The 24,769-nt window shown below is 45.0% G+C and overlaps 2 protein-coding genes and 1 long non-coding RNA gene across 3 annotated transcripts in view; 1 reads left to right on the top strand and 2 right to left on the bottom strand.

Annotated features, from left to right (window-relative positions):
- LOC125943161 (uncharacterized) overlaps positions 1 to 24,769 on the top strand; it is a 57,439-nt gene that overhangs the window by 14,191 nt on the left and 18,479 nt on the right. The window contains exon 2 of the long non-coding RNA XR_007465605.1: positions 8,790 to 8,930. This is a non-coding gene — a long non-coding RNA (uncharacterized LOC125943161). The remainder of the gene's footprint in view (positions 1 to 8,789; positions 8,931 to 24,769) is intronic.
- Positions 8,263 to 13,661, bottom strand: LOC119441799 (sulfotransferase ssu-1). Its single transcript, XM_037706415.2, has 2 exons — positions 12,671 to 13,661; positions 8,263 to 9,350 (listed from the first exon to the last, which is right to left on the bottom strand). Exons 1-2 carry the CDS (start codon positions 12,725 to 12,727, stop codon positions 8,391 to 8,393), a joined length of 1,017 nt encoding a protein of 338 aa, XP_037562343.1. The 5' UTR covers positions 12,728 to 13,661; the 3' UTR covers positions 8,263 to 8,390.
- LOC119441798 (sulfotransferase ssu-1) overlaps positions 8,263 to 24,769 on the bottom strand; it is a 45,421-nt gene continuing 28,914 nt past the window's right edge. The window contains exon 4 of the transcript XR_007465604.1: positions 8,263 to 8,339. The gene's annotated coding sequence lies outside the window, so the exon portion shown is untranslated. The remainder of the gene's footprint in view (positions 8,340 to 24,769) is intronic.

Raw genomic sequence — 24,769 nt, 5'->3', positions numbered from 1 at the left:
TTTTTATTAACGACCTCCCTAACGACATAGCATCCTCAGTGCGTTTGTTTGCAGATGACTGCGTCCTGTACCGGCGCATAACCTCGGAAACTGATCATTTGTCGCTGCAAAATGACCTCAACAAAATAACTAACTGGTGCTCACGCTGGTTTATGGTACTTGACACTTCAAAATGTAATTTCATGTCCATTTCTCGGCAGCCAAACAACAGTATTTACCCCTATTCCCTCAATTCATCGGTCCTCTCATCCACAGATACATACCGATACCTAGGCGTCACAATATCAAACAAACTCACCTGGTCCGGCCACATCTTACAACTAGCGGCTGATTGTTCTAGATCGCTCGGCTTAATCAAAAGGATCCTATCAATGTCACCCGCTTCTATTCGAAAACTAGCCTACGAAACATTCATCCGCACTGAATTCAAATGTGCGTCACCAATTTGGAGCCCTCATCAGACTTACTTAATTAACGCATTAGAATCTGTACAGAATCGGGCTGCGCGATTTATAGCTTCACAACGCGATTGGAACACAAGTATCAGTAGCATTAAATCTTCTCTTAATCTCCAGTCCTTGTCAACTCGTCGCACGATTGCACAACTGTGTCTTTTTCACAAACTCTACTACTATTTTCCCCAGTTGCGTAATACACTTCTTCTTCCTCCTCACCGCACTTCTCGTCGACTTTTCAACAGCTTTCGTGTACAACATCTTCATACAACTACTACCGCATTTCATAAATCTTTCCTGCCCATCGCAATAGAGCACTGGAACGAACTGCCACAATCAATAGTTATTGAGCGTGATAGCTCAAAATTCAAGCAGTTACTCACAGCCCATTATCAAACCTAATCACCTTGCTTACACCTGTGCCACGTCTTACTACTATTGCTTTATATATATATATATATATATATATATATATATATGCGTGTATATATATATATCTGTATATGTATATTTATTTTTATTTTTCCTATATTTAGCGTTCATACAATTTTTGATATCATGACTGCTCTGCATTTCTGTCCCCCCCCCCCCCCCCCTTTATGTAATACCCCGAAAGGGGCCTTTAAGGGTTATTACATGATGATGAAGATACGGAATTACGCAACGAAACCAAATTCTATACCAAAATAGCTGCATCAAATATACGCCTTGAATGACACGATTCCTTTAATAAACCAAATTCATTTCTTTGGCTATTTCTGCCGTTTGAAAGCGAATTGCTTTCTTTGTTTTTTTCGCCCGTTTTTGTACTCGAACGGGGGAGCACGTTGGTGGCCGAACGTCAGATATATACAGTCGGGTTGAAAATTTTGCTTGTTGGCACATTTTCAAACTTATTTGGAGGAGCGCTGAACGACGGGACAAAGAAAGACAACACAAGTGCGCAAATAAGTTTCAATATGTACAGCTTTTTGAGACGCACATGGTGTCGTGCGAGAGCTTCAATTGTGGCGTCTGAAGGCTCAGATGTGGTTGTTAATTGTTGGTGGCGCTACGTCGTGCTTCTCCGCGTTGTGGTCCATGCTCTCGAAAAGTACGCAATACGCATTTCAGTGCAATATATTCCAAAACCCATTTGTGGCTATACTTTCACTGTTCCTATGGCAACAGGGAGGTTCCTAAACTAGGTTCGTAAAGCTCGTTTAGTTCTGAAATGAAATATAGTCATATTATATTTCGTTCTGTGTTTTTTACTGGGATTCTGTGTAGTGGTTTGGAACCACCGTGCATGTTCAGTACGCAAGCTTTAGTGATGGCAAGGGCCGATGTTTTCCGCCGCCTATGCACCTGGTGGCTGCGATGCGATGACTGTGCCCGTATACCGGTCGACCTGAAAAAGCAGACGGGACCCAAGTGCCGACTGTGGTCAAGAAGATAAAAATATTTAATTTTGGGAGTGATTTTAGGCGCCAAAGCCACGATCTGTTTATAAGGCCCGCCATAATGGGCGACTCCAGATTACCTTTGACTCCCTGCAGTTCCTTAACGCGCACCTGAATCAAAGTAGACGAGCGTTGCTCATTTTGACTCGAGAAATGCGGCCGCCAAGGCCGTGGGACCGAAACCACGACCACGAGCCTCAGCAGCGCATGAAGAAGTGCTTTGTTCCAAAATGCAATTCGTTACACTGTATACTTCCGCGGATTTATATTATATATAATTAGGAAGTGGTGGACAGTCGTTCGGGTGTGTCAAAAGAAAAAGCTTGCAGTAAGATGCACCTTGATCACTAGCTACTAAGGACGAAAAGGGGACGTTCTCGTTGCTGTTCCGCCCCCCTTGGTAAAGTCCCAGTAAATATAACACGAGAAGCCACATAAATGAAGGATACACACACGCCGCTCTTCTTGTCCTCGTCGCGTGTGGTATACATCTCGCTCGTTTCAAGATGAAGACCAACCAACTAGCCCACATCGCCATGCTCTTAAAACACGAAGTGAGGCAATATAGGGTGTCGACTGCAGCTCGAATACTACTGCTACTCCTGTGGACTGTGGAGTACTCCATAGTTAAAAAGAACACCGCATGTCCACGAAGTGAATGATGATGAGTGGGCGAAGCACCGGGGGATCATTCGGGCAAAATGCCGGAAGCGTTCTCCGGAAGCCGGAACCGGAGCTTGGCGTACATATACTGCGCGCGCACACGCACACGCACACGCACACGCGCGCGCGCACACACACACACACACACACACACACACACACACACACACACACACACACACACACACACACACACACACACACACACACACATTATATATATATATATATATATATATATATATATATACTGTACATGTGTGCATTACACATGTACAGGCTGTGGTATACACAGTATACATGCAAACCAGAGCTACGGACAACGGACAACTACGAGGGACAAGGCTCGGCCCTAAGGTGCTTCGCCCCTAAAAGCAAGCTCAGCCCTGGAGGCTGGCGACCAGCCCGACAGGACTGAGAGCCGAAGAAGCCTTTGCCGCGTTCATCTTTTCACAGCGACAAGTGTTGCGCACTTGCCAAGAACGACTGATGACAATTGACTCTCACGGGGCAAAAGTTTGTCAAACTGTACCCCGCTGTTTGTGCCAACTTTGTGCACTCAACCTGCAACGCATTTTGACAGGCACGATATGGCGTCACCGACGAGATCGCGTTTTCGCGACTCTGGTGTACCGGACGTGCATTATGGGGGAACCGCTTTCCTAGCTCTCTCGAAATTTATCCATTACAGGGGGGAAGCGTATTTTGAGTGTCGGGGCAGGAGCCGGGATTCAATTCACCTAAATCGAAACTCAGAATCTTCTGCAATTCTCTGCCGTTTAGTCGCCGTTTCGGCGGCGCGATACGCTGGATCGGCCCGAAGTTGTCTCACTCGCTCTCGAGTAGTGGCGCGTCGTCTTTCGCGCTGCGCTTCCTCTTTCTTCGGAGTGACGACCTTCTTCGATCGCCTCACTCTCTCCACAGCAATGCTCACGCGGCGGCGACGCGGGAGCCATGTATATATACCCCGCGGTAACTGACGTCACGGCTTAGCTCCGCATCTGCACAACTATGGCGACCAATCCGCACGGCGTGGTGACGTCACGGCTCAGGTGTACTCGAGCTGCGGTCTTTCGAGCGTTTGGTAAGCATGTATTATTACAGAGGACGGTACGCGGCACAAGTATATATGACGTAAATAAGCAAGGATGCAGTTAGCATCATTGGTAATGTTAATTTTGTGTGAAGATCATGGCTATATCACGAGGTTAGGCAGACGCCCAGCTATTTATATGAGGGTAAAAATATTTCATCACTATTTCGAATGAAAGTAGCTTGGCAGTTTTGGGCACTGTACAGGTCAGTATAGAATTCTTCCGCTGCTTTTATTATGTCATCGAAATTGCTGATGATATTACCATGCTTATCTTTCAGTGCATACATCTTGCCTTGTCCTATGCCAAGCTTTCTTCTTACTGATTTAATGTTGCGTCCATATTTTACGGCTTCCTCAATCTTTCCCACGTTATGATTTCGAATATCCCTTACTCTCTTCTTGTTGATCAGTTTTGACAGTTCAGCGAATTCTATCTGATCTCTTGAGTTGGACATTTTCGTGTTTTGTCGTTTCTTTATTAGGTATTTTGTTTCTTAGGAGAGCTTAATTACCTACTGGTTGCCTTGGTTGCCTTGTCGTTGAGAAGAAAAGTGTACAATCATTGCATTCTACCGGTGCTAACATATGGGGCAGAAACTTGGAGGTTAACAAAGAAGCTCGAGAACAAGTTAAGGACTGCACAAAGAGCGATGGAACGAAAGATGTTAGGCCTAACGTTAAGATACAGGAAGAGAGCCGTGTGGATCAGAGAACAAACAGAGATAGTCGATATTCTAGTTGACATTAAGCGAAAAAAAATGGAGCTGGGCAGACCATGTAATGCGTAGGATGGATAACCGGTGGACCATTAGGGTTACAGAATGGATACCAAGAGAAGGGAAGCGCAGTCGAAGACGGTAGAAAACTAGGTGGAGTGATGAAGTTAGGAAATTGGCAGGCGCAAGTTGGAATACGCTAGCGCAAGACAGGGGTAATTGGAGATCGCAGGGAGAGGCCTTCGTCCTGCATTGGACATGAAATATAGGCTGATGATGATGATGAAAAATATTCATTTGTGAACCATAAATGGTATAACGTGGTGTGGAACACGCGGACCGACGGTGGAAGGAAATGAGCGTAGTTTTTTTTTTGTGTTGAGGAACTTCAACCACGTGTCGCAACATTTTTCTATGCGAGGCAGACCCCCTTGAAGTTTATCAGTGATGGTTGTTATTGGTGCTGCCGTAAATAACGCAACTATTATTATTATTATTAATTTGTGAATAGGACTTTCGGAAAACATCGCAAACATTGTAACAATCTCACGTAAGCTGTAAATTCATACATCACATTTGTCCGTTTGAGATGCTGTGACCGAAGAATTTTACAGAACAGCGATATCAGTTTTTGGCAAATAGATACGGATTTGTGAACTTTTTGTTTCTCATTTTTTTAAAGCTTACCGATATTTGGCCATCTAAATTTTTTGTTAAAGGTTCTTGGTGTCTCTATTTTTACCGCCTCGATTTATCACTGCACTGCAAAAGAAAAAGAAAAACGAAACCACAGAGCAGAATACCTTTAACATCAGCACAAATTATTATTATGATTTGGTTTAAGAACATATATGCAACTGAAAGAGAGAAATATAAAGAAAGGAGCACGTTGACAACTGCTACCGGAATGGGCACACCTCCTGCCTATACTCTTCAGGAATAAGGGAACAGAAACATAGACATGGAAGATGGGAAGAAGGGCTAGGAAATTGAGAACAAAATGACAGACCACAAAGACTGAAGTAAAACAATGACAAAGAATAGAGTACATTGAAATGCGAAAAAAAAAGCAAAACCCAAATTCATAACAAACTAGAACATGTTCATGCATACATATTTGGATTCTATTGTGCGTGCGACATCACGTTTACAGGTTTGTATACACACAGTTTTGGCACTGAAGCACGTTTAGCGATTGCGTATATAGGCAGCAATTGCACCTTGCACAGTCAACGAATCGACAATATTTACTTTAAAAGGCGGTCGCAATGTCGACTAGGAGGGCGGATAATTTATGAGACAAAACAAACCTTAGGCGAAGATGAGAACCGCTGCTGTGTCAAGAAACGAACGCGTTCGGTCGGCCGCAGCACCGCACTTGCAACTTGCAGCACCGCACGTCAGTACATATAGAAGCCACAGACCAGAGAGCAGCTCCAGTGAACATCACGCCCCCAAAGCTGGCCGTGATAAAGATATCTATAAAGTGGAGTACACGCATAAAAAAAAAAAAAAACAGACTCCAAGGTGGAGTGCATTATCTACCGAGAATCGAAGTCAAGCAGGCTGCGATGCGGCATGCAGCGCAAGAACTCTCGTATTTTTCCTCGACTACAACAACGGCACCCCCTAAGCACGGCCTAGCACCGCTTTAATCACCACCGCTAATGAAATGCAAGACGTGAAAGCTCTTAACTAAGAAAGAAAACTTTCTACACGCATCTATCCATACGCACCCTGTGTGCTTCATATTTCTGCAGCGTTTTTATACAGAGACAGCAGTTCAAATCTTGAAACTGGGTTTGGTGTGTTCGTCCTTTCCGTGATGCCATCATGCCTCACCATATGTCCCGAGAAGTTATACCCACCACGGGCGTCGAACTATGCTGTCACTGTGCGGTTAGGAGCCGGTCGCGCTATAACCAGTGAACTGCCACGCAGCTTCGCCGCCTTTGTTTACTATGGAACGCAACAAGCGATGAAACAAGCGTGCGCATTTGGGCTCATTAGTACTTGGCTTTAGCAGAAATAGCGCGAAAGAACAGCGAAGACGTACGAAAGGGACAGACAACGGCGATGAAATATCAGCGCCGTTACCTGTCCCTCTCTCGCGACATGGTTCTTTCGCTAGCTCTGTTGCTGCTCAAGAAACGATCACGTGCCACCTCGAAAGTGACACGACCCTTGCACCATCACGTGAGGCCTTCTTCTTTGGAGATTCTGAAGGGAATTATTTCTGCAAGCACTGAGCAGCACCACCGCATAAACCAACGCCGAACACAAAGCGACAAGTGTTTTATCATACCGCTCTTGATGGAAAAGCAGTGAGTGCTGCTTTTTCGCAGGCTTAATTTTTTTTTCAAAAACGAACCGAAGGATTATTGTGAAGACAACATGAAGGCATGGCAAAGAGTGTAATAAAAGAAAAACAATGAATTTCGGCGCTTCGTTATTTTCATTTCTTTGCCCTCTTTGTCCCGCATTTGCGCTGCGTGTTCAGGATAAACCTCGTACGTGAACACAATGCTGAACCGAAATGTGTTTTTCATTTTGTTGGGAGCGGCACTTGGCTGCTACTGAAATCTTACCATTGCCTATGCCGGGTGCGTTGCCCACGACCATCACAAATTGGTGAGGAATAAGATATGGGGTCTCGTCAAGGTTACCTTTATACCTTTACCGTACACAGGTCTGTTATCGTGGCCTCACCTCTGTGCTCTTTGTGTATTGAGGAAGAAACGAGCAAACGTTGCTATCTTGTCGCCGCCTCGCTGTTGAAAAAGAAAAAAAAAAGATGGAATAAATCTTGGAACTTTCTTTTCATATAGTTTATCTGACCTGAACGAATGATGCTATTCTTTCTTTTGAGGCCTCGATCCTTAAATTCAGCCACGGGAATGTTCGGTCAGCTGCACAGGAATTCTTTACTGAGTGCAGCCGATTGCCCAGATAGATTTGCATCTCTTTTCATCTTTTGCACTTTTCAGTTAATGGTTATTGGTTCTTAATGTTATGCTTCTAAGTGTAACAATTATTTTCGTATCTTTACTTATTTTACTCTATATCAGTCATGAAATTTTATTTCCGTTTGTAATTTGGAGTAATCTCTACTTTTATTGTCCAATATCTCATAAAGAGTATGAGTAACATTTTTTTTCTGGGTAACAACGAGGTTATCTGCCCTTTCACAGGTTTTCATGACATCAGGTCTGCGTAATAGCGTCAGCAACAAGCGCTATAATGGCGCCTGTTCGTGTCGCTGATCCGGCATACGTTTCAGGCAGCTGTGCATCCTTTGTACTATGCAGAGTGACAATAATAAAAATAAGAATAAATGATTAATAAAATAGATAAGGCAGGGGTTTTAATCAGGAAAGTAAAAAGGTGAGAACACAAGTTGGCGGAAGGCCGAGTCAGCCAGCTTGCGGAACGAAACACCCGCGACAATAATGATAGACAAATCTTGTAGTGCTACTTGCCAAGAATTTATTTTTTTACAACAAATTTTGGAATGTTAAGCGAATAGCTTTATTTCTTCAAGGACGTTAAATGAATATGCTAGCACGCGGCGATAAACTTTGCGTATGCATACACAGAAACACTGTAAAACGAACTTAACAGAACAAATTTAAGCTAGCCGTGTGTTCTGAACTTGGTTACCGCAAAGTTGTCAGTCACAAAATCTGATGGTGCCGCAGTCATGCTGACTGTACTTCACTGTGATCACAAATACTCCCCATGCGCGTCGCCTCAGAAGTAACTTGCTCTCTAGATTACTATATCATAGACCCTAAAGGTAATCGTGATATAACACGTGGAATGTGGGCACAAAGCCACTGCTACGCGTTGTGCCAGTGACCTTAGCTTACATTAAAATATCTCGTGTGAGGGCCCCACCTTACGTTTCTTTATTCGCTAGATGGGGCTTATGGAAGAAAGAACGCATAGATGACCAGTCTCCTCGTGCCTCAGAGGTTTCGACAGTCAGACCGCAATATCGCCAGCTTGCAAATCATATTTAGGGCAAGCCCGCGTCTTTCCACAGGTCCATGACATCACTGCCGGCTGTCTTGAGTGCTATTCGCTCTTTCATCCTGGCGACCTGCTCCGGCGAAAAGTGGTTCTTCCAGTCCCCCACAATGCCTTTCCTCACGAAGTCTCCCTTGATTGGCTTGTCTAGCAGAGACCCCATGGCTTCCACCAAAGACTTCATCCCTTCAGGCAGCGTCTCCAGGGGAACACTGGTCAAATCCTTGCCCCAGTTGTTCATCTCGGCGTTAATCTTCTTCATGGAGTCGACGCTAATCGCAGTCATAATCTTCTCGAAGATATCCGGGCTCTGTCTCAATTTGTCTCCGTACTCCTTACCCAGGAAGTCCGCGACTTTGAGCACCCAGCCACGCGTGTCCTTCTTAAGGTCTTCGTAAGTGACGAAGAGGACGTTGCTGTCCCCGCGATGTTCGTACCAAGACAAGAGGTGGTCGAAGTAGTCACCGAAGTCCACTTTTCCTTCGACGAACATGTCGAAGAACTGGTCGAACGTGCCGTCCTCGAACTGGTACATCGGCTTGTTCTTCGTGTGGTAGTAGAAGGACACGCAGCAGTCGTACGGGTTCCGGGTGATGTAGACGTACTTGGCCTTTGCAAAATAAGGCTGCTTGGTGAACGGTAGGTGAGTTTTGATGGCATTTGGTCGTGGCATAGCCTGCGCGCCCTCGGCTCCTAGAAGCTCCAAAAACGGAGTCATGTTCATGAATTCCGTGAGGTTCGCAGGGGGCACGCCGTCGTGGAATATGCAGTACACGATATGTTGCATCCATGTTGTGCCACACTTTGGGTAGCTCACGACAAAGACATCCCCATCAAGCGGTTTGTAGGACAGGGCAGAGCGCATGTTTCGATCCGTGAACAGATTGCTGACATGCAGACCTTCGAAATGTCTGTAGGCGTTCTTGTGCGGAGGTCCGACCTTGGACGCCTGCAGCGCAAGCACATAAATGCATAACGTGATAAAGTACCATAGATAATGCGATTACAGGTACAGCGGAATCTCGTTGATACAATTCTCGCGGGAACCGGAAAATAAAATGTATCATCCAGAAATCGTATTATCCGAACCATGCTCCAAAAAGTATGAAAATAGGCGTACTCCGTGACAAACTCAGTAGCAAAGCTCCGTGTGGTGTCGAATGATACTGCTCCGCATAACACGTTATGCAGAGCAGCATATCACTCGAAGCCACACAAACCGCAGCCAACGCGCCTTTATTTAGCAACGTTAAAAAATGAGTGAGTTTGCGATGAGCTTTCTTTTTTTTTAGTATCTGTAAAAAAAAAGTTCTAGAATAAATAAGCCGCCGTTTCCTCACTCAACTGAGCCGCGGCGCACCGACACTCGGTGTGGCCGCAATGCCGCAGCAATGTTTTACCGCCGACGGCGCGCCCCCTGCACTTTTCCTCCAGTGTGGCTGAGGCTCAACACGTTTTTCGTACGTCTTTCGAATGTTATTTAAGCTGATACACTGGAATACAAAGCTACGAGTTTTAGAAATAGCAGTAAAAGCCCGCATCAGCAGTAGCATTATCCAATTTCAGTTGAGAACGCGGCCGCAATAATCATATGAAAATACATTGCTCCCATGGGACGCGTTGGCCGGGAAAAGAAAAGAAACGTATTATCCAAAAAACGTATTATGCAGATTTGTATCATTGAGATTCCACTGTATTGGGAGCTTTAGGCATGTGCAAGAATTATATTAAGCATTGCATGAAATGCGCTAATAATCGAGGTTTGCCTTGACATACGCGTAAGGCGAGAACAAAACTCAAAGTGTAAAAAAAAAAAAAAACACCGCATATCCACGGGGTGAATGATGATGAGTGGGCGAAGCTCCTGAGGGAATCATCGGTAAACCGTGAATCTTCCGTGTAATTCGCCCAGTCTCGCCGCACTAAATCGAACGATTGTCTTCCACCAATGACACGCGCCATAGGTGACGTCATTCCTATTTTATAACAGCGCCCTTCATTGTAATTGCACCATCTCCCGCTTAAGGGGACGCTAGCACAAACGCGTTAGAAACGTGCAGTACTCTCTAGTAAGGGGGAGAGGCCACAGCGTCTTACGTAGCCGTTTACACATGCCGGAACGTGCACCGCGTTTGCCGACGCCATCACATGACTGCTGAGAGAGTATAACCCCCGTATTCATAAACGCTCCTCGACAATGAACCACTTACTACTCGACTTGAACTTGACTTGCCACCGCCTTCAACGCGTTTCGAACGCGCTGCCCAAGGCGGTGGCAAGTCAAGTTCAAGTCGAGGAGCGTTTATGAATACGGGGGTAAGGCGGAGAGGCCACTGCGTCTTGCACCAGTTTCTTACACGGGCCGTAACGCGCTAGCACAAACGAGTTAGAAACGCGCAGTCTTTTGTTAATGTTGGGTATTTATTGCCATCGTGGTGCGTGTGTTCATGTGCGCTTCGTGGCGTAGTGGTTAGCGCCGCGCGTTCGGGAGCGAGGGGTCCCTGGTTCGATTCCGCGCTAGGGACACAACTTTCGGAATTTTTTTTTTCTCATAGAAGTAGACGTGGCTACCTACTACGACGACGACTACTACTACTACAGAGGAGGGACAGACCCACACCCTAAGGAGCTTCGCCTCTAAAAAACAAAAACAAAACTTGCCATTAGTGATGTCAGCGGTGTACAGCCACACAACCGTGGTATTCGCTCTATTGTAAACAGAAAACCCTCTTGTACCAGTCATAGCCGCTTGAGGTTCTGTTCACACCCCCGCGGACAAAAATTTTGATCACTTTCATCGTTAAACCAAAAATGATAATCTAAAATACTTTGGTGCAACATTAAGCTATAGATGCAGTGGACACCATATGTCAAACGTGTAATAATTTTATTGCCAATCATTTTCGAGAAAATCGAAAATTTTGCGTGAGACGTACTATTGCATTGAAACCGACGACGCAAAATGAATACGTTGCACATTTTGAACGCCACCCGATGACGCAGCAATCCCGGATGAAAAGGGAAGGTGAAGAACCGCCATTAGATGTTAAATCCGTATGCATGTCTGTTTGCCGGAAAACAAAAGACGCTTTTATCCGAACGAACCGGAGACATGAACTCTCTATTTCACAGATATGCATGAGATCCTGATGCGAATGTGCCCATGCAATATATGGTCAAACAGGTACTTTATCAGAATCGTAGCAGATTGGTTTACGATAAGAACTGATTTTTAAATGTGTTTCACTAGGATCTTGTTTTGATTTCCGAGAAGGGTAGTAGCCTTACTACGTTTAGCACTTCATCCAATTATTCGGACGTAACTCTGTTTCGACCGTCTCATATGATACCTTCACGGAGGATCCACGGTCGGAAACCTCACGAAATATTGCAGTTTTGCGCAAATAAAAAAAAGTTATAACATAAAAAGATATTTAATGAGTGCTTATCGCTCTACAGAATCACTAGACGCAAATTATCACGAAGAATTAAAATCCCTGACGGCGACTGCTGTTCGCGTGCCCGTAGCAGTGAAATGATTTTAATAGAACAAGAATAATGCGAATGTGTCACATATCGAAGTGGCAGATCAGTAGCGCTACCATGACTGGTTCAGTAAGTTCCTGAAGCTACACGTAGTGCAGTCAAGACAACTGCTATCTTAGTGCGGAATAGCCACCTCTGTTTTACAACACTATGAATGCGTGATTCTGTGACATACCCTTCAATAATTTGGAGATGAAACTTTCATCTGGCCGAGATTCATAAGCTAGAGGGAAACCAAACCAAATATATAAGTTTACCGCGGATTCTGCATGTTTATACGAATAACTGCAGGTCTTCTCACTATATTTGTTGACTAATGCCCGTTTTGTTCGTAATAATATACACGCGCAAATTGCCTCCTAATTCTGTTTTAATTTCAGGTTCTTCTCTCGTCATTCTTCCCGTTGGGTCTCGTGAATTTACTCCAGTAGCATTGAGATAAATCAGCCAGCAAAAAAAGAAAACTGCTTGATCCCGTGCATGACCATATTGTCACAGACGGGACTTGCTCAAAGCGAAATATTTCCAACGTATGCTTGCATATCGTACCATTTCGGAGGCTATTGGGCGATAAGTTCTCGCAAGCACTTGGTAAATCTACCTTACAAATAGGCCATAATGGTGTTGACATCAGAGGGCACGACTGCTTTCTTAGGCGGATTGTGCCTCTGTGCCGCCTTCGAACTTTGTTCTGTGAGACAAATGAAAACGTGTGAAACGTACCTCTTCGAGGTCTTTCTTGCCCGTTTGCTCTTCTGTCGGGTTGCTCGATGACACCATTGCAGGCTGATTTCGATTGCGTCACCTGTAACTGCGTGAAACACCGACAGGAAGAGATCGTGCATGCTATCGTCTGAAGTGGGGTAATCGTGAGAACAACGCTCCCGCCACAAAGAAATGTCCGGTCCAGTGAAAGAAGTCTTAAAGAAGAAATTGCGGATTTTTCTCGAGCACTGAACTTCATTACTGTGGCAACAGCGGGCTTTCACAGTGGACGCCGACATCTTCTCAAATTCCTTGCGACGCAAGCATCATGAAGCTATTGTTGTGGCGGAAATAAAAAATAAAAAAAAAGAACAAAGGAAACGGGCAAGATGGAGGTTGGTTTCCCGTTTTAATGCGTTGCCATTCTAAGGTACTTCACGCGCCTTGCGGGGGTGGTCTATCTACCTATGCATGTTTGTATCAATGTATCTAACCGTATTCACACCTCCAACTTGGGTCACTGGGTATATTCCGAGTTCGAATGGTTAGCGCATCGGACATGCTGTGCTGCTCGAGGTAACAGGGTTGGAAACCAATCATCGGACCGACTTCGCTCACTGGGTATATGCCAATACGTACATAAGTGCCGTTCTCCTACGAACCTCTTTCATGCCGACATAGGTCACTCTAGATGCGCGGTTGGTTGGCATCATTGTTCTACAGTAGCTGTTCGAAGAAAAATTGGCTGTGGTTTAGCTTTGGGTAAACCTAGTCGAGTAGCGATAGCTACAGACCCCCGGCTGCGCTTAGGCTTCGCTTGTAGTTAGACACCATCCATACTGCGGCCTCAACTTTGGCTGCGGCGACGCGAGCTCGCCCCTTCCAAATCGAGGACCGTGGTGTGACGTCACACAGAGGGCGCGGGGAGTGCCCAACGGCAGTAGCAGTGGCCGCGCGGCAACCGCGACGATCCGAGTTGCTGGAGAATTGAGGGCCGTGGTGGTGTCGTCACAGTGCGGCCACGGTTCAAAGTGCGGCGACAGCGAAGAGGCGAAAACCTGGCGTAATGTATAGCTATCGCTACAACACTCTTTGACTCCGATTTGGAGCACTGGGTATGTGCCATTCGGTCAATTAACCTCTTTGGTGATAGCTTGGGTAACTAGGTATGTGCCACTGGGAATGTGCCGCTTTACAAGGACGAAAAATACCACTTAAATGTCTTCGAAACTAAGCGGAATCGAATCCAGGTCACAAGGGCTCCTCAATGACAGAAACCCGACGCATCAGCAGGCTGCGCCACAAATGCACTGGGTATGCGCTGCTTTCAACAAACTCCTTTCACGCTAACGCTTTAGCGAGCTGCGCCCTGATTGCGCCATGGGCATGTGCCGCGCTTCAATGAACCTCTCGCCAACCTGGGTCTCTGAATATGTGCCACTCAATGTGCTGCAGGCACCGACGCGCCACGCTCCTCGTCTCGGAGGTCGCGCGCGGACTTCTCGACAGCGCCATTAGATGGCGCAGCGTGTCCAAGAAGAAGCGCGCGAGAGAAGCCCAGTTGCCGCATGACGCGTTTCACAGCGTTCACACGCACCGGCGCGCCATGCATTTCGGAGGCCATGCGCAGGCTTCGCGGGGGCTGCGCTAGATGTCGCCGAATGTTCTTAGGGAATGTTCTTGTTGTTGCTGCTGCTTGTTGTTCTGTGGAACAAGTTATTTTGAGTTCGCATATTATTGCACACAATATTATTTGCACTCGAACATACTATTGCATCTAATATTTATAACCACCTCAATTGATTTCTCTTAGTTCTTGTTCAAGCTGGTTATGTGTTCTGTTGTTTCACTCAATGCTCCGAGAAGAGCCTGTGATGGATTAAAAAAGAAAGGCGAAAGCTTGCACTAGGCCGCGCAAAGCTCAAGACACAGCGAAGCTAGCCGATTGATTGCGTCTCTTGGTTGTAGCTAGATTATCTCTCTCTCTCTTCTTTTTTCTTTCTCTCGCTTTCTTTCTTTCTCTCTTTCTTTCTCTGTCTATCTTTCCTTCTCTATTTCTTTTTCTCTCTATCTCTCCTTTCTATTTCTCTCTCTCTCTCGCTCTCATTTTCTCTTTCTCTCTCCCAAAGGAAGTTGTGTTGCAATCGTCAGTACAATGCAACCATGTGGTTCCCATAAATGCACGTTCTGCAAGCGTGGGTGTATAGCGCAGTGGTTATGACCCGAGTTCGAATCCTGCCCTGCCAAGAACGTTCACTTTGTTTTATTTATTTATTTCTCTCAGGCGGCGAGCGAAGGTGCGGCAGGACGACGTCACGGCGCATGTGCAGTAGCGCGCAGCTGGCGGGAGCTCGGCGGAGCCGTGTCTGTGTGGCGTCGCCTGGTTGCCATGGCTACGGCGCGGCAGTTTCGTTAGCCACTATAGTTTCGTGCCACACGCACAAATCACGGCTGGCTTAAACTTCGGAAGACGACGACGACGCTCGAGCCAATGCTGATGATGATAATATCGTGGCACACGCACAAATTACGGCTGGCTTAAACAACTTCGCTGTTAAAAAAATATATCGTTGCCAACTGCTACAATATCGCCTGCCGTGGCCTCCGAATGACACGCACAGTTGCCTGCACTCTCAGAGTCAGCGTGTGGCGCAAATCACCACGCACAAATTTACAACCGCGAATGTTGCATGATATACCTTAGTGGTTAGCCCCTCTGGTTCCTATTTGCGCGTTCCCACATAGTGGAATGAGTTATAAGTACATCACCGGTGGCGGGGGTAGAAGATTTTTTTTTTATTTGCCACATGGCGAGGGTCAAGTTGATTACTAGGGAGCAGTGCTTAAAGTCTGGCTCCATCGATCGAAGGGGAGTCTAGTGATTCGAGCAAAGGTGGAGATGAAAATAAAGAGGGATAGAGAAAAAGCGGCTTAGAGCTTGTTTTACACATCGTTTTATACAAACGGGTGAAATCAGTTTTAAATGTGTTTTTTTTATTTGCTCACCTTATGACGCAGACCTGGAACAAATGATCCCAACGCTCTGCCAGTGTGCTCGACGATATCTGACGTAGAACTGCTCACAGTGAAACGAAGCGTCGGCACTTCTAACGTATGTAATAATATTCGCGAAATCACTATTTTATAGTAATCGTGACATCAAGGACAAAGGTAGCGTTTCTAAACAGTCTCGACGGTCTGGTGCGACGGAGACATTGAAAAACTAAGTAAATGTAAATAATTTTTTTTTTGCAAAATATGTGCTTTATTTACACTTTATGCAAACAATCAACGAAGCGTGGTAAATATGAACAAAATTGCTCTGCAAGTGAACGAAACAAAATTATAAAAAAATATTACAAGGACAAACTTGGTATACTTGACAGGCGACAGCACAGCAATTTTCTAAAAAAAAGAGTCAACGTTTCACCCGAAAGGCGAAGCATCGATTGTGATAGCAAACTAGTGGACAGTAAGGATATTATTTATTATTACTACGAAGTAAGGATATTAGTTTTATTGGCCGTGTAAACTTGCAAACACAGGCATACTAACTCAATGAACAAGCATGGTGTAACGCGCGCACAAGCAAACATGAACATATCTCGCTCGATGACCGCGGAAACTCGGTGTCAAAACGCTGGAGTGAGGAAGCGCGCCAGCGAGCGAATTGATCTTCGTGCTCAGTCTCGCATCAACGCGAACTAAGCCGCGAAAACACAGCGCACGGCGGACTTTGTCCCCGACGCAGATGGCTTTCAAGGTACAGCGGCCCCGGCTGCCGCGCCCGCCCGTGCGTGCCGCTGTACCTTGAAAGCCGTCTGCGTCGGGCACACAGTCCGCCGTTCGCTGTGTTTTCGCGGCCGCGAAGAGTAAAACGTCCCCCCCCCCCCCCTTCCCTCCGCCCGGAGCGTTGAGCGCGACGGAAGACGGCGCGTTTCTTTCCCGCTTCCCTCCCATGCGTGCGCGAGATTGAGTTGCTATCGCCGGCTCACCCTCGCATGCTTTCACTCGCACACACATCATACGGCGCGCGGCAACGATTTTATCACCGTTGGACTTTATACGGAACCTCACGGCGACGACGACGGCAGAAATGAGCCTGGTGTGTCCATATGATTACTGTCGCAATTAATCCTGCGATCGCCGACAGTTCTAACACGGCGCAAACTGGCGAGAGTTGGCTTGTGCGCAGTAAACAAAAAGTAAACGCCAAAAGTTCGAACATCGTAGGAGTGACTGATCGCTCACCGTGCTTTATGCGCACGTGATAATTCTTGTCGACACTCGCGCGATAATATTTTAAAGATTAGGAAGCTTTACACGTCAAGTTTAAAACAATTTAATAAGTAGGGGTAAAGGTCCGTAAGACTAACCGTAAGTGACTCATCAAGGTAAAACAAAACACGAAACAAACCTCAGCGAAACAAAGCTGACAGCAGCAAACTTAAACCACAACTTCTAAAACTTCGAGGGCCTTCTCAGCAGCACCCAACTGTGCGGGGAAGTTTGGCGAGGGGGGTCTCCGATCGCTTGTCAATACTGGAGGGGGGTCTCAGACCCTCCGAGACACCCTGACTTAAGCACTGCCATATATATATATATATATATATATATATATATATATATATATATATATATAATATATATAGGAAGTGGCTTCACACACGACGACGGCATGGCGGAAAAGTCCAACAGGTTCCTTAACAGCTGGGCCGGCATTTTGTAGCGATGACATTAAAGTAATAATGCCTTTTCGCGCTTATCGCGCTTTGTCAGTGGTCAGAGCGACGGTCCGCTCGCGTTATCAACGGGATCAGCCGGCCGTGAGCGGTGGATGATAAGACTATTCCAAAATAAGTCATAAGGCATCGCTACAAAATCGCGGCCCTGCCGCGCAGTAAAAGGTAAGTAGTGAGATCGGTACAAAGAATACCTTTGATTTCAAAGAGAAGGGCAATCACAACAGAGAGATAGAGATTAAGGTATACCTGAAGCTTTGGGGGGGGGGGGGGGGGGCGAACGAGATGAAATCCACTGCCGTGTCACTAAGCGATTGTGCACTGTCGGCCGGTGATACCTGCAGCACCGCACATCAATACATAGAGAAGCTGCGGACAAGACGGACAGTTCGAGTGAACGTCATGCCCCCAAAAGCTTGCCGAGATACAGATAAGTTAAAGGACGAAGAAAAAGAGGACTCCACGGTGGAGTGCGTTATCTCCCGTGAATCGAAGTCAAGGACGTCGCGATGTTGCATGCAGCGCGAAAACACCCGCATTTTCTCGAATGTAACCATGGCGCATCCTAAGCGCCCGTTAACATCACTATAATCACCACCGCTAATGCAATGCAAGACGTCAAGGTCCCTAAGAAAGAAATAAAAGTTTGTGCTCACATCTGTGTATACACTGTGTTCTTTTCTGTGGCGTTTTGACGTGAAACGTCTTTCAGTTCGGTCAGCATAAGAGGTCGCTTGCTAAAACCCCCATGTGACGAAAACATCTATACCATTATCACTTGTATCGTTGCAACCGTACTACCAACGCGCCTTACTTTGGTATCGTCTAGAGAAAGTCGCTGTTTCGCCCGAAAAGCAAAGCATTGATGTAACCATCAATGCAGGTGATAGCAAATTATTTTACAACTGTACGAAGTAAGGTTACTAGTTTTATCGATCGGCTGTATGAAGATCGGTTGCATGAATTAAATTAACAAGAACGGTGTCACGTGCGCACTAGCAAACATGAACACATCTCACTCGATGACCGCGGACACTCGCTGTCAAAACACTGGCGTGATGAAGAGTGGCAGCAGCGGCTAGCAAATTCCCCTTCGTGCTGCAAACGCAGGAGATTGAGGCAAGTGCAGAAGTCCAAACTATCCACAAGGGTGGTGGGCTCGAACGGCCTAAGGCAGTCATGAGTGAAACGAGCAGAGTGGGGGGGGGGAGTTCTTTGTAAACCACATAGTGCCCGAACACCCTCTTTAACACAAATAGACCCACTACTAATAGGGAATGACGACGATTAAAAAAAGAAAAAGAAAAAAAAAAAAAACACCAGCCCTTCCCCTGTTGAGAAAATGGGGGCAAGCGAAGCTTGTCGTGTGTGTATCTGACCCTCGTGGTCATTCACTTTCTCTCTCTCTCTCTTTATTTCTTTCTGTGTCTCTTTCTTTCTCTCTTTCTTTTTTGTCCCTGGAATGTGCCATTGAGCTTGGACCCTTTCTGCACTATCACCAGGATCGGCCCACTTTTCAGCGTGACACCGCCACCACCGCCGACACTTGTGAGCCTATCACAAAATTAAAATTAAATTCGCTTAAAATTAGACAGTAAGATCCCCACCAGCTTTAGCATAAGTAAAGCATGTAAGCTTTTTGATGCTGTAACTGTGTAACTTGTGTATTTCGTTATGTCATTTCTGTACCCTAGGGAACTCTCTGAAGCACGCACAGGGCGTTTTACGTGCACCACTGCTACTGCATCCCTTATACAGTCTACCCGACATAAGGGCGAAGCTGTTAATGTGACTAAAAGCGTTCACAAACGTTATATGCCAGTTCTCGCGGTTTTCTAAAAAAACGTTGAAATTTACGAATATGATGTTTTAAGGAACTGGAGGAACTGTAAAAACTGTTAGGGCCAATAAACAGGTAAATTTCGAAGTGTGTGTACCAATTATAGGTTAAATGAAAATTGCTATACCCTCTTTTTTGGCCAAGTCAGAGGCGTTATAAGAAAGGCTGGAAAAGTCACCCCATATTCCTGAGAATACCATAAATGGCAGAAATTTTATATTTGCAGGAAATGGGGGTCGATCTATATGCGACCTGTACCGAAAGTTTGAAGTGTGTACCTAAAGACTTTCAATTTCATTACTGAATACTGGCCATCATCCAATTTTTGTGTCTTATACGAGGCATGTAGTTCCTTTTCCTCCGGTTCCTCAGTGAAATATGCGAGGCGCTGTGTTTATACTTTGTTGAAGAAGGGAACATGCTGTGAGTGAAAAACGAGAGATGTTTAAACAAAGTAGGTTTTTACAGCCTTTGTAAGAATTCAATTCAATTCACCTTTATTCAACATCTCTAAGATGTTTGGAGCACGGACAAAAAGCCTGAAAAGGCTTGACTGGGTCCGTGCACCAGAGCATGGCATACAGTGGTATAAGTCCCATACATGTACACAAGAAAATCAATATGCAGAAAACGCAAAAAACTTCAGAAAACTGTACAAGAATGCAATCAGTGGGCAAATATGTGCATAAATAAATTCCACAAATATATACAAAACATTGCGAGAAATTCCCTGAATGAGAAATGGAGGAAATCGAGAAACACAATTAGCGTTTCAACAAAAAGGTAAAACATTAGAGAGTTATACGTATAAGCTTCGAAGCTCATTAAAAGAGATCATTTCTACATCTGTGCCATTTTTGGCCAACTCATTTAACAAGTTAGGTAAAGTGTACCTTAGCATTTGCTTACCATAGGTCGTGCGGCATTTGCCAACTTTCCATTTTTCGGGATAGCGTGTGTGGTATGTAGGGGAATTTTTTGTCAACCTCGCCAGTGATTTCAGAAGGTAATTTTTCTTATTTGTTTCCAGCTTATGTTGCCGAAGTAGTCTGAAATTGTACATACATTGTACGTTAACAATCTTAAACTTTTTGAACATGTCCTCTGTGTGACTTAAGTAAGGAGCTTTAAAAACTAGGCGTATTGCACGCTTCTGAAGTGAAAGAAGTTTCTTTATATTTTCTTTTGTTGTTGTTCCCCAAACTAGTGCACCGTAGTTTAGCGTGGAAGAAAATAGAGCATTGTACAGAATATTATTAACCGAACGAGGGAATGTAGCACAATGTCGACGCATAAGACCAATTACTTTGGACAGCTTTTTTGACAGGTAATTAATGTGAGCATCCCAGGACAAATTATTTGAAAAAATTACGCCGAGCGTTTTAAAACTTTCTACAACTTCTATTTCGAAATTGTTTAGCAATAGTCGGGGGAGTTCGCAGAATTTGTTTCGTGGGTGAAACAAAACGGCCTTAATTAGTTTTATTAATGTTTAGCTTTAATTCATTATTTGTAGCCCATAAGTGAATGCGACGAAGTGTTTCGTTTGCGCGAGAAGACAGGCACGCGACATCCGAGCCGGCAAAAAATAGGCTAGTATCGTCAGCGTATAATATATGCTTGGCCGTATGATCAATGTTAACAATATCGTTAATGTAAAGAACAAAGAGAAAAGGACCCAAAATGCTTCCCTGTGGAACACCTAAATTAACTGGCTTTACTGAAGAAGGGTGACCATTAATCGTGACAAACTGCGACCGATGCTGTAGGTACGAAGAAATAAGTGACAGAGCTTTCCCTCGAATGCCATAATGCTGCAATTTTTGAATGAGTATGTTGTGATTAATATGATCGAATGCTTTTGTGAAATCTAGAAAGACGCCAAGGACGAAGCTCTTAGTTTCAAACATTTCAAGTATTAGTTCTTTTTGAGTGAGCAGTGCCAGCTCGGTAGATTTATCTTTTCTGAAGCCGTATTGGGAGTCAGTTATTATATTGTAGCGATCAGTAAATGAAATTAAACGCGCTAAAATTATTTTTATTGCGATAGCAATTATATGGACACTCAAAAGCAGATTTCTGCCGTCGGCGTCGCCGTGAGGTTCCGTATGACGTCAATGGAGATGAAATCGTCGCCGCGTGCCGAACGCTGTATGTGTGAGTGAAAGGGCGCGAGGGACGCGCGCTTTCACGGGGGTGAACCCACGGCGGAGAACAAACGTGCGTTCTGCGCCGTGCTCCCTTAAGGGCTGCAGAAGTAGGCGTCTCTTTCCTCCTCTACAATCACCATATATGTAGAGCAAACGTGCCTTCTTCCGACGCGCGACAGGCCGTGGGGGAGGGGGGGGGGAGGGAAGGGAGGCGACGTTTAGCTGTGGCACCAAGTGCCTATTTATATCAGAGGCTCCGGCAACAGTCACCAACGCCGCACGCACTTTGAGCGAACGCGGGCAAAACGCCGACGGCGTCGACAACAGTTCTGCGTGTTGCCGGTGCTGCTGCATGTCCAAGTTTATACAGCTGATAAAGCTGCTATCATTACTCCGTATAGCTCTCTTCAAATTTGCTATCGCAATTGATGCTTCGCCTTTCAGGTGAAACTGCGACAACTTTTTTCAAGACCTTTTGAAAAGACTGGCAAAATGGAGATTGGACGATAGTTTGTAAGGTCGTTCTTATCACCTTTTTTATAAATTGCTGTAATTTTTGCGCATTGCATTTTACGAGGAAAGACTGCACGTGAAAGGCAGTTGTTAATTATATGCGTTAAGCAATGTGCGATCAAATCCATAACGAATTTTGCCGGTTTTATCTGCAGATCCATCATATCTGTGGCCGTGCTGTTTTTTAAACTAGTGTAGGTTGTAATAACTTCCGATTCAGACACTGGCCGCAGAAAAATTGTATGCTCGCAACGCGGTTGCATGTAAGACAGGCTATCGCCTCCAGACGATAATGGGAGATTAGAAAGAAACGAATCATTAAATGCATTTGCTAGTTCTACTCCAGAAATTTCCACGTTGTCTTTCGATATCCTTGTGATAGGTTCAGTACGTCTGCCAAATATCGCATTTAATTTGCGCCACATGTCCCCAGAACGTTGACTCGAAGAAATTAAGCGGTTATAATTATATCTGTTTTTAGCAGCACGAAGTTCTTTAGTCACGTGATTTCTATGTTTTTTGAAGGCACTAAGCGCACCAGGACATCTAGTTTGAATGAATGTTTTGTACAGCTGTTCCCGTTTTCTTATTAGATGTAAAAGGTCAGTCGTTATCCATGGCTTACGAGCTTTCTTCGGTTGGTTCAATGTTTTTTGTGGAAAGCATGAATTGGAGACAGCTGTAAACTTTACTAAGAATCTGTCGTAAGCGATTTCCGGATCAAATTCACTCAGTACATCATCCCAGTTTATACGTGAGATAGATTCACGAAAAGTGGTTAATGTTAAAGGGTTAATTGATCTGTAAGAAACCTGTCCTACTGGGGTAGAGTGATAAATAATTTTTGAAGACTCATTTACAGAAATAAATATTGGAAGATGGTCGCTGAGGCAGTAGTTAATGACACCAGAGTGCACGCGGTGCAAATCAACATTTGTAATGAAGAGATCGAGCAGCGTTTCCGTGGTTGTTGCCAGCCTCGTTGGAGAAGTTATTCCATATTACATTTTGGCAGTTGTGTATGTCTAAGAGAGACTCAAAGGCAGCTTTATTAGGATTATCTGCAAGTAAATTAATATTGAAGTCGCCGCCTAACATTATATGATATGTATGATAATTTACAAATTCAAGGAGTGCATCTAAAAAGCTAAAAAAGCAGGAAATGTCACCGCGAGGTGGGCGATAGCAGACACAAAATAAAGATTTCCGTGATTTCAGAACAAGTGTTTCGTAATCAGGAGTAGAACAACAAAATTCAGAAAGTAATTCGCACTGCACTTCCTTTGAGGCTAGAATAGACACGCCTCCGCCGCGCTTCTCATAGCGGTTTACAAAGTAAGACTTATATCCTTGCATTTCAAACACATCCTCTTCGCAAGTAAACCACGTTTCCGTAAACATCACAATGTCAAACACAATTTTAACTTCGCGAAAGAAACATTCAATGTCATCGTACTTATTGCGACCGGATCTCAAATTAAAAGGGACACAGTTACAGCATTGCTGAAATTCAGTTGCTGTTAGGTCACTTAGCTGCATCAGTTTTGCAACTTCATTTGTGGACGAAGCCATCACGGACGAGAAAAACAACGCTTTTGCACTAGTACTGGCTCGATAAAAACACAGATTGACCAGGATGCCTTAGCCACTATTACCGCGCATGAACGACAGCGCCATGTCTGCCAATTCATGAAAAAGATTATCAGCACGCTCGTCACCAAAATGATAGCTGACATCACACTATATCTGACTTCATCATGCAATGACCATCCCATTTCAATGATTGTACTCAATATTGACAGCATTGCAGCTCGCGAAACTGTCCTCGTGTATGAATGCATCCACGATAACAGTCGTTGCCAAGAACAGAATCCATGTTCGTTATAGCATGTTTCTACAAAATATAATAAAAGAATAATGTGAGGTTTACACCTCAGTTTTGCGGATTCGCGTTAGATTTAGTACTATCCGATTGGTTTCAACGCTTTCTGTTATAATATGGCTTTTCTTACTAATGTGCCGCCGTAATCCGCTGTCTTCGTATTGCTCCATTTCGGAGTGTACTCGATAAGTATGCAGAGCTGTTCATTGGATCTTGTCCAGATCGTGCTCCTGCCTTATGGAAAGTGTCTCTGAGCCATCCGATTTTTTAGCAAAGATCTTCCCATAACGGCACCATACGTATTTCCACCCGCTTTCCCGCTTTTTAGTCACAGCCATTCCGAGAAGACGTTTCAGTGTTGGACATAAGTGCTCATTCACATAGACAGGCGACGCTGATTTATTGCCAAAGTCGCTGTTCTTAAGGCGCAGCTTTCTCGCCTTCTCAAGCAAGGCATCCCGTTTCTGTCGTCGCATGAACTGTACAATAATACAGCCTGGCTTGTTTCTAGCATGAACACGGTGACAAGACTCAATGTCGTCTGGTTCAACGCTCACCCCTGAAAGCTGTCTAAGTTTGCAAACAACAGCAGTTACGTCCTCGTTAGGGCCCTACGTAGTAAGAATAACGAGGGCCAAAAATGGCACCAGCGCACAAAAAAACTAACCTGTAAAATAGGCAATGCAGATGTGTGAGATGCTTTGATCGCTTTGCTGCCACTGCTGCCAAAGAAGTACACGCCCGCTGAATAGCTCCTTTTAAGCAGTCCGGTGATGCTGACAGCGCCAAATGCCGTAGTGTCCAGGCACGCAGGTGAGCCACACGTGTCCAGAGGCTGGCAGTGCGCAGAAGCGGGTGACGTTCCTGTGCGCTGAGATGAATCAGCGTAACCGAGAGCAGCAGTCAAATTTCCCGGACTGTCTCCTGAATCCTTGAAGTATCCTGCTTGCTGAAGATTGCAGCGGGAACCAACTGTAAAATAGGCAATGC

The sequence above is a fragment of the Dermacentor silvarum genome, chromosome 2, assembly GCF_013339745.2.
Source record: "Dermacentor silvarum isolate Dsil-2018 chromosome 2, BIME_Dsil_1.4, whole genome shotgun sequence".
Lineage (NCBI taxonomy): Eukaryota > Metazoa > Arthropoda > Arachnida > Ixodida > Ixodidae > Dermacentor > Dermacentor silvarum.
This window is presented reverse-complemented; position numbering and strand designations above follow the sequence as displayed.

Coding starts and splice junctions, on each gene's coding strand:
- LOC119441799 (XM_037706415.2), bottom strand. CDS start 12,727: ATGGTGTCATCGAGCAACCCGACAGAAGAGCAAACGGGCAAGAAAGAC. Junction 9,351..12,670: donor GCAAGAAAGACCTCGAAGAG/GTACGTTTCACA, acceptor CTTGCGCTGCAG/GCGTCCAAGGTCGGACCTCC.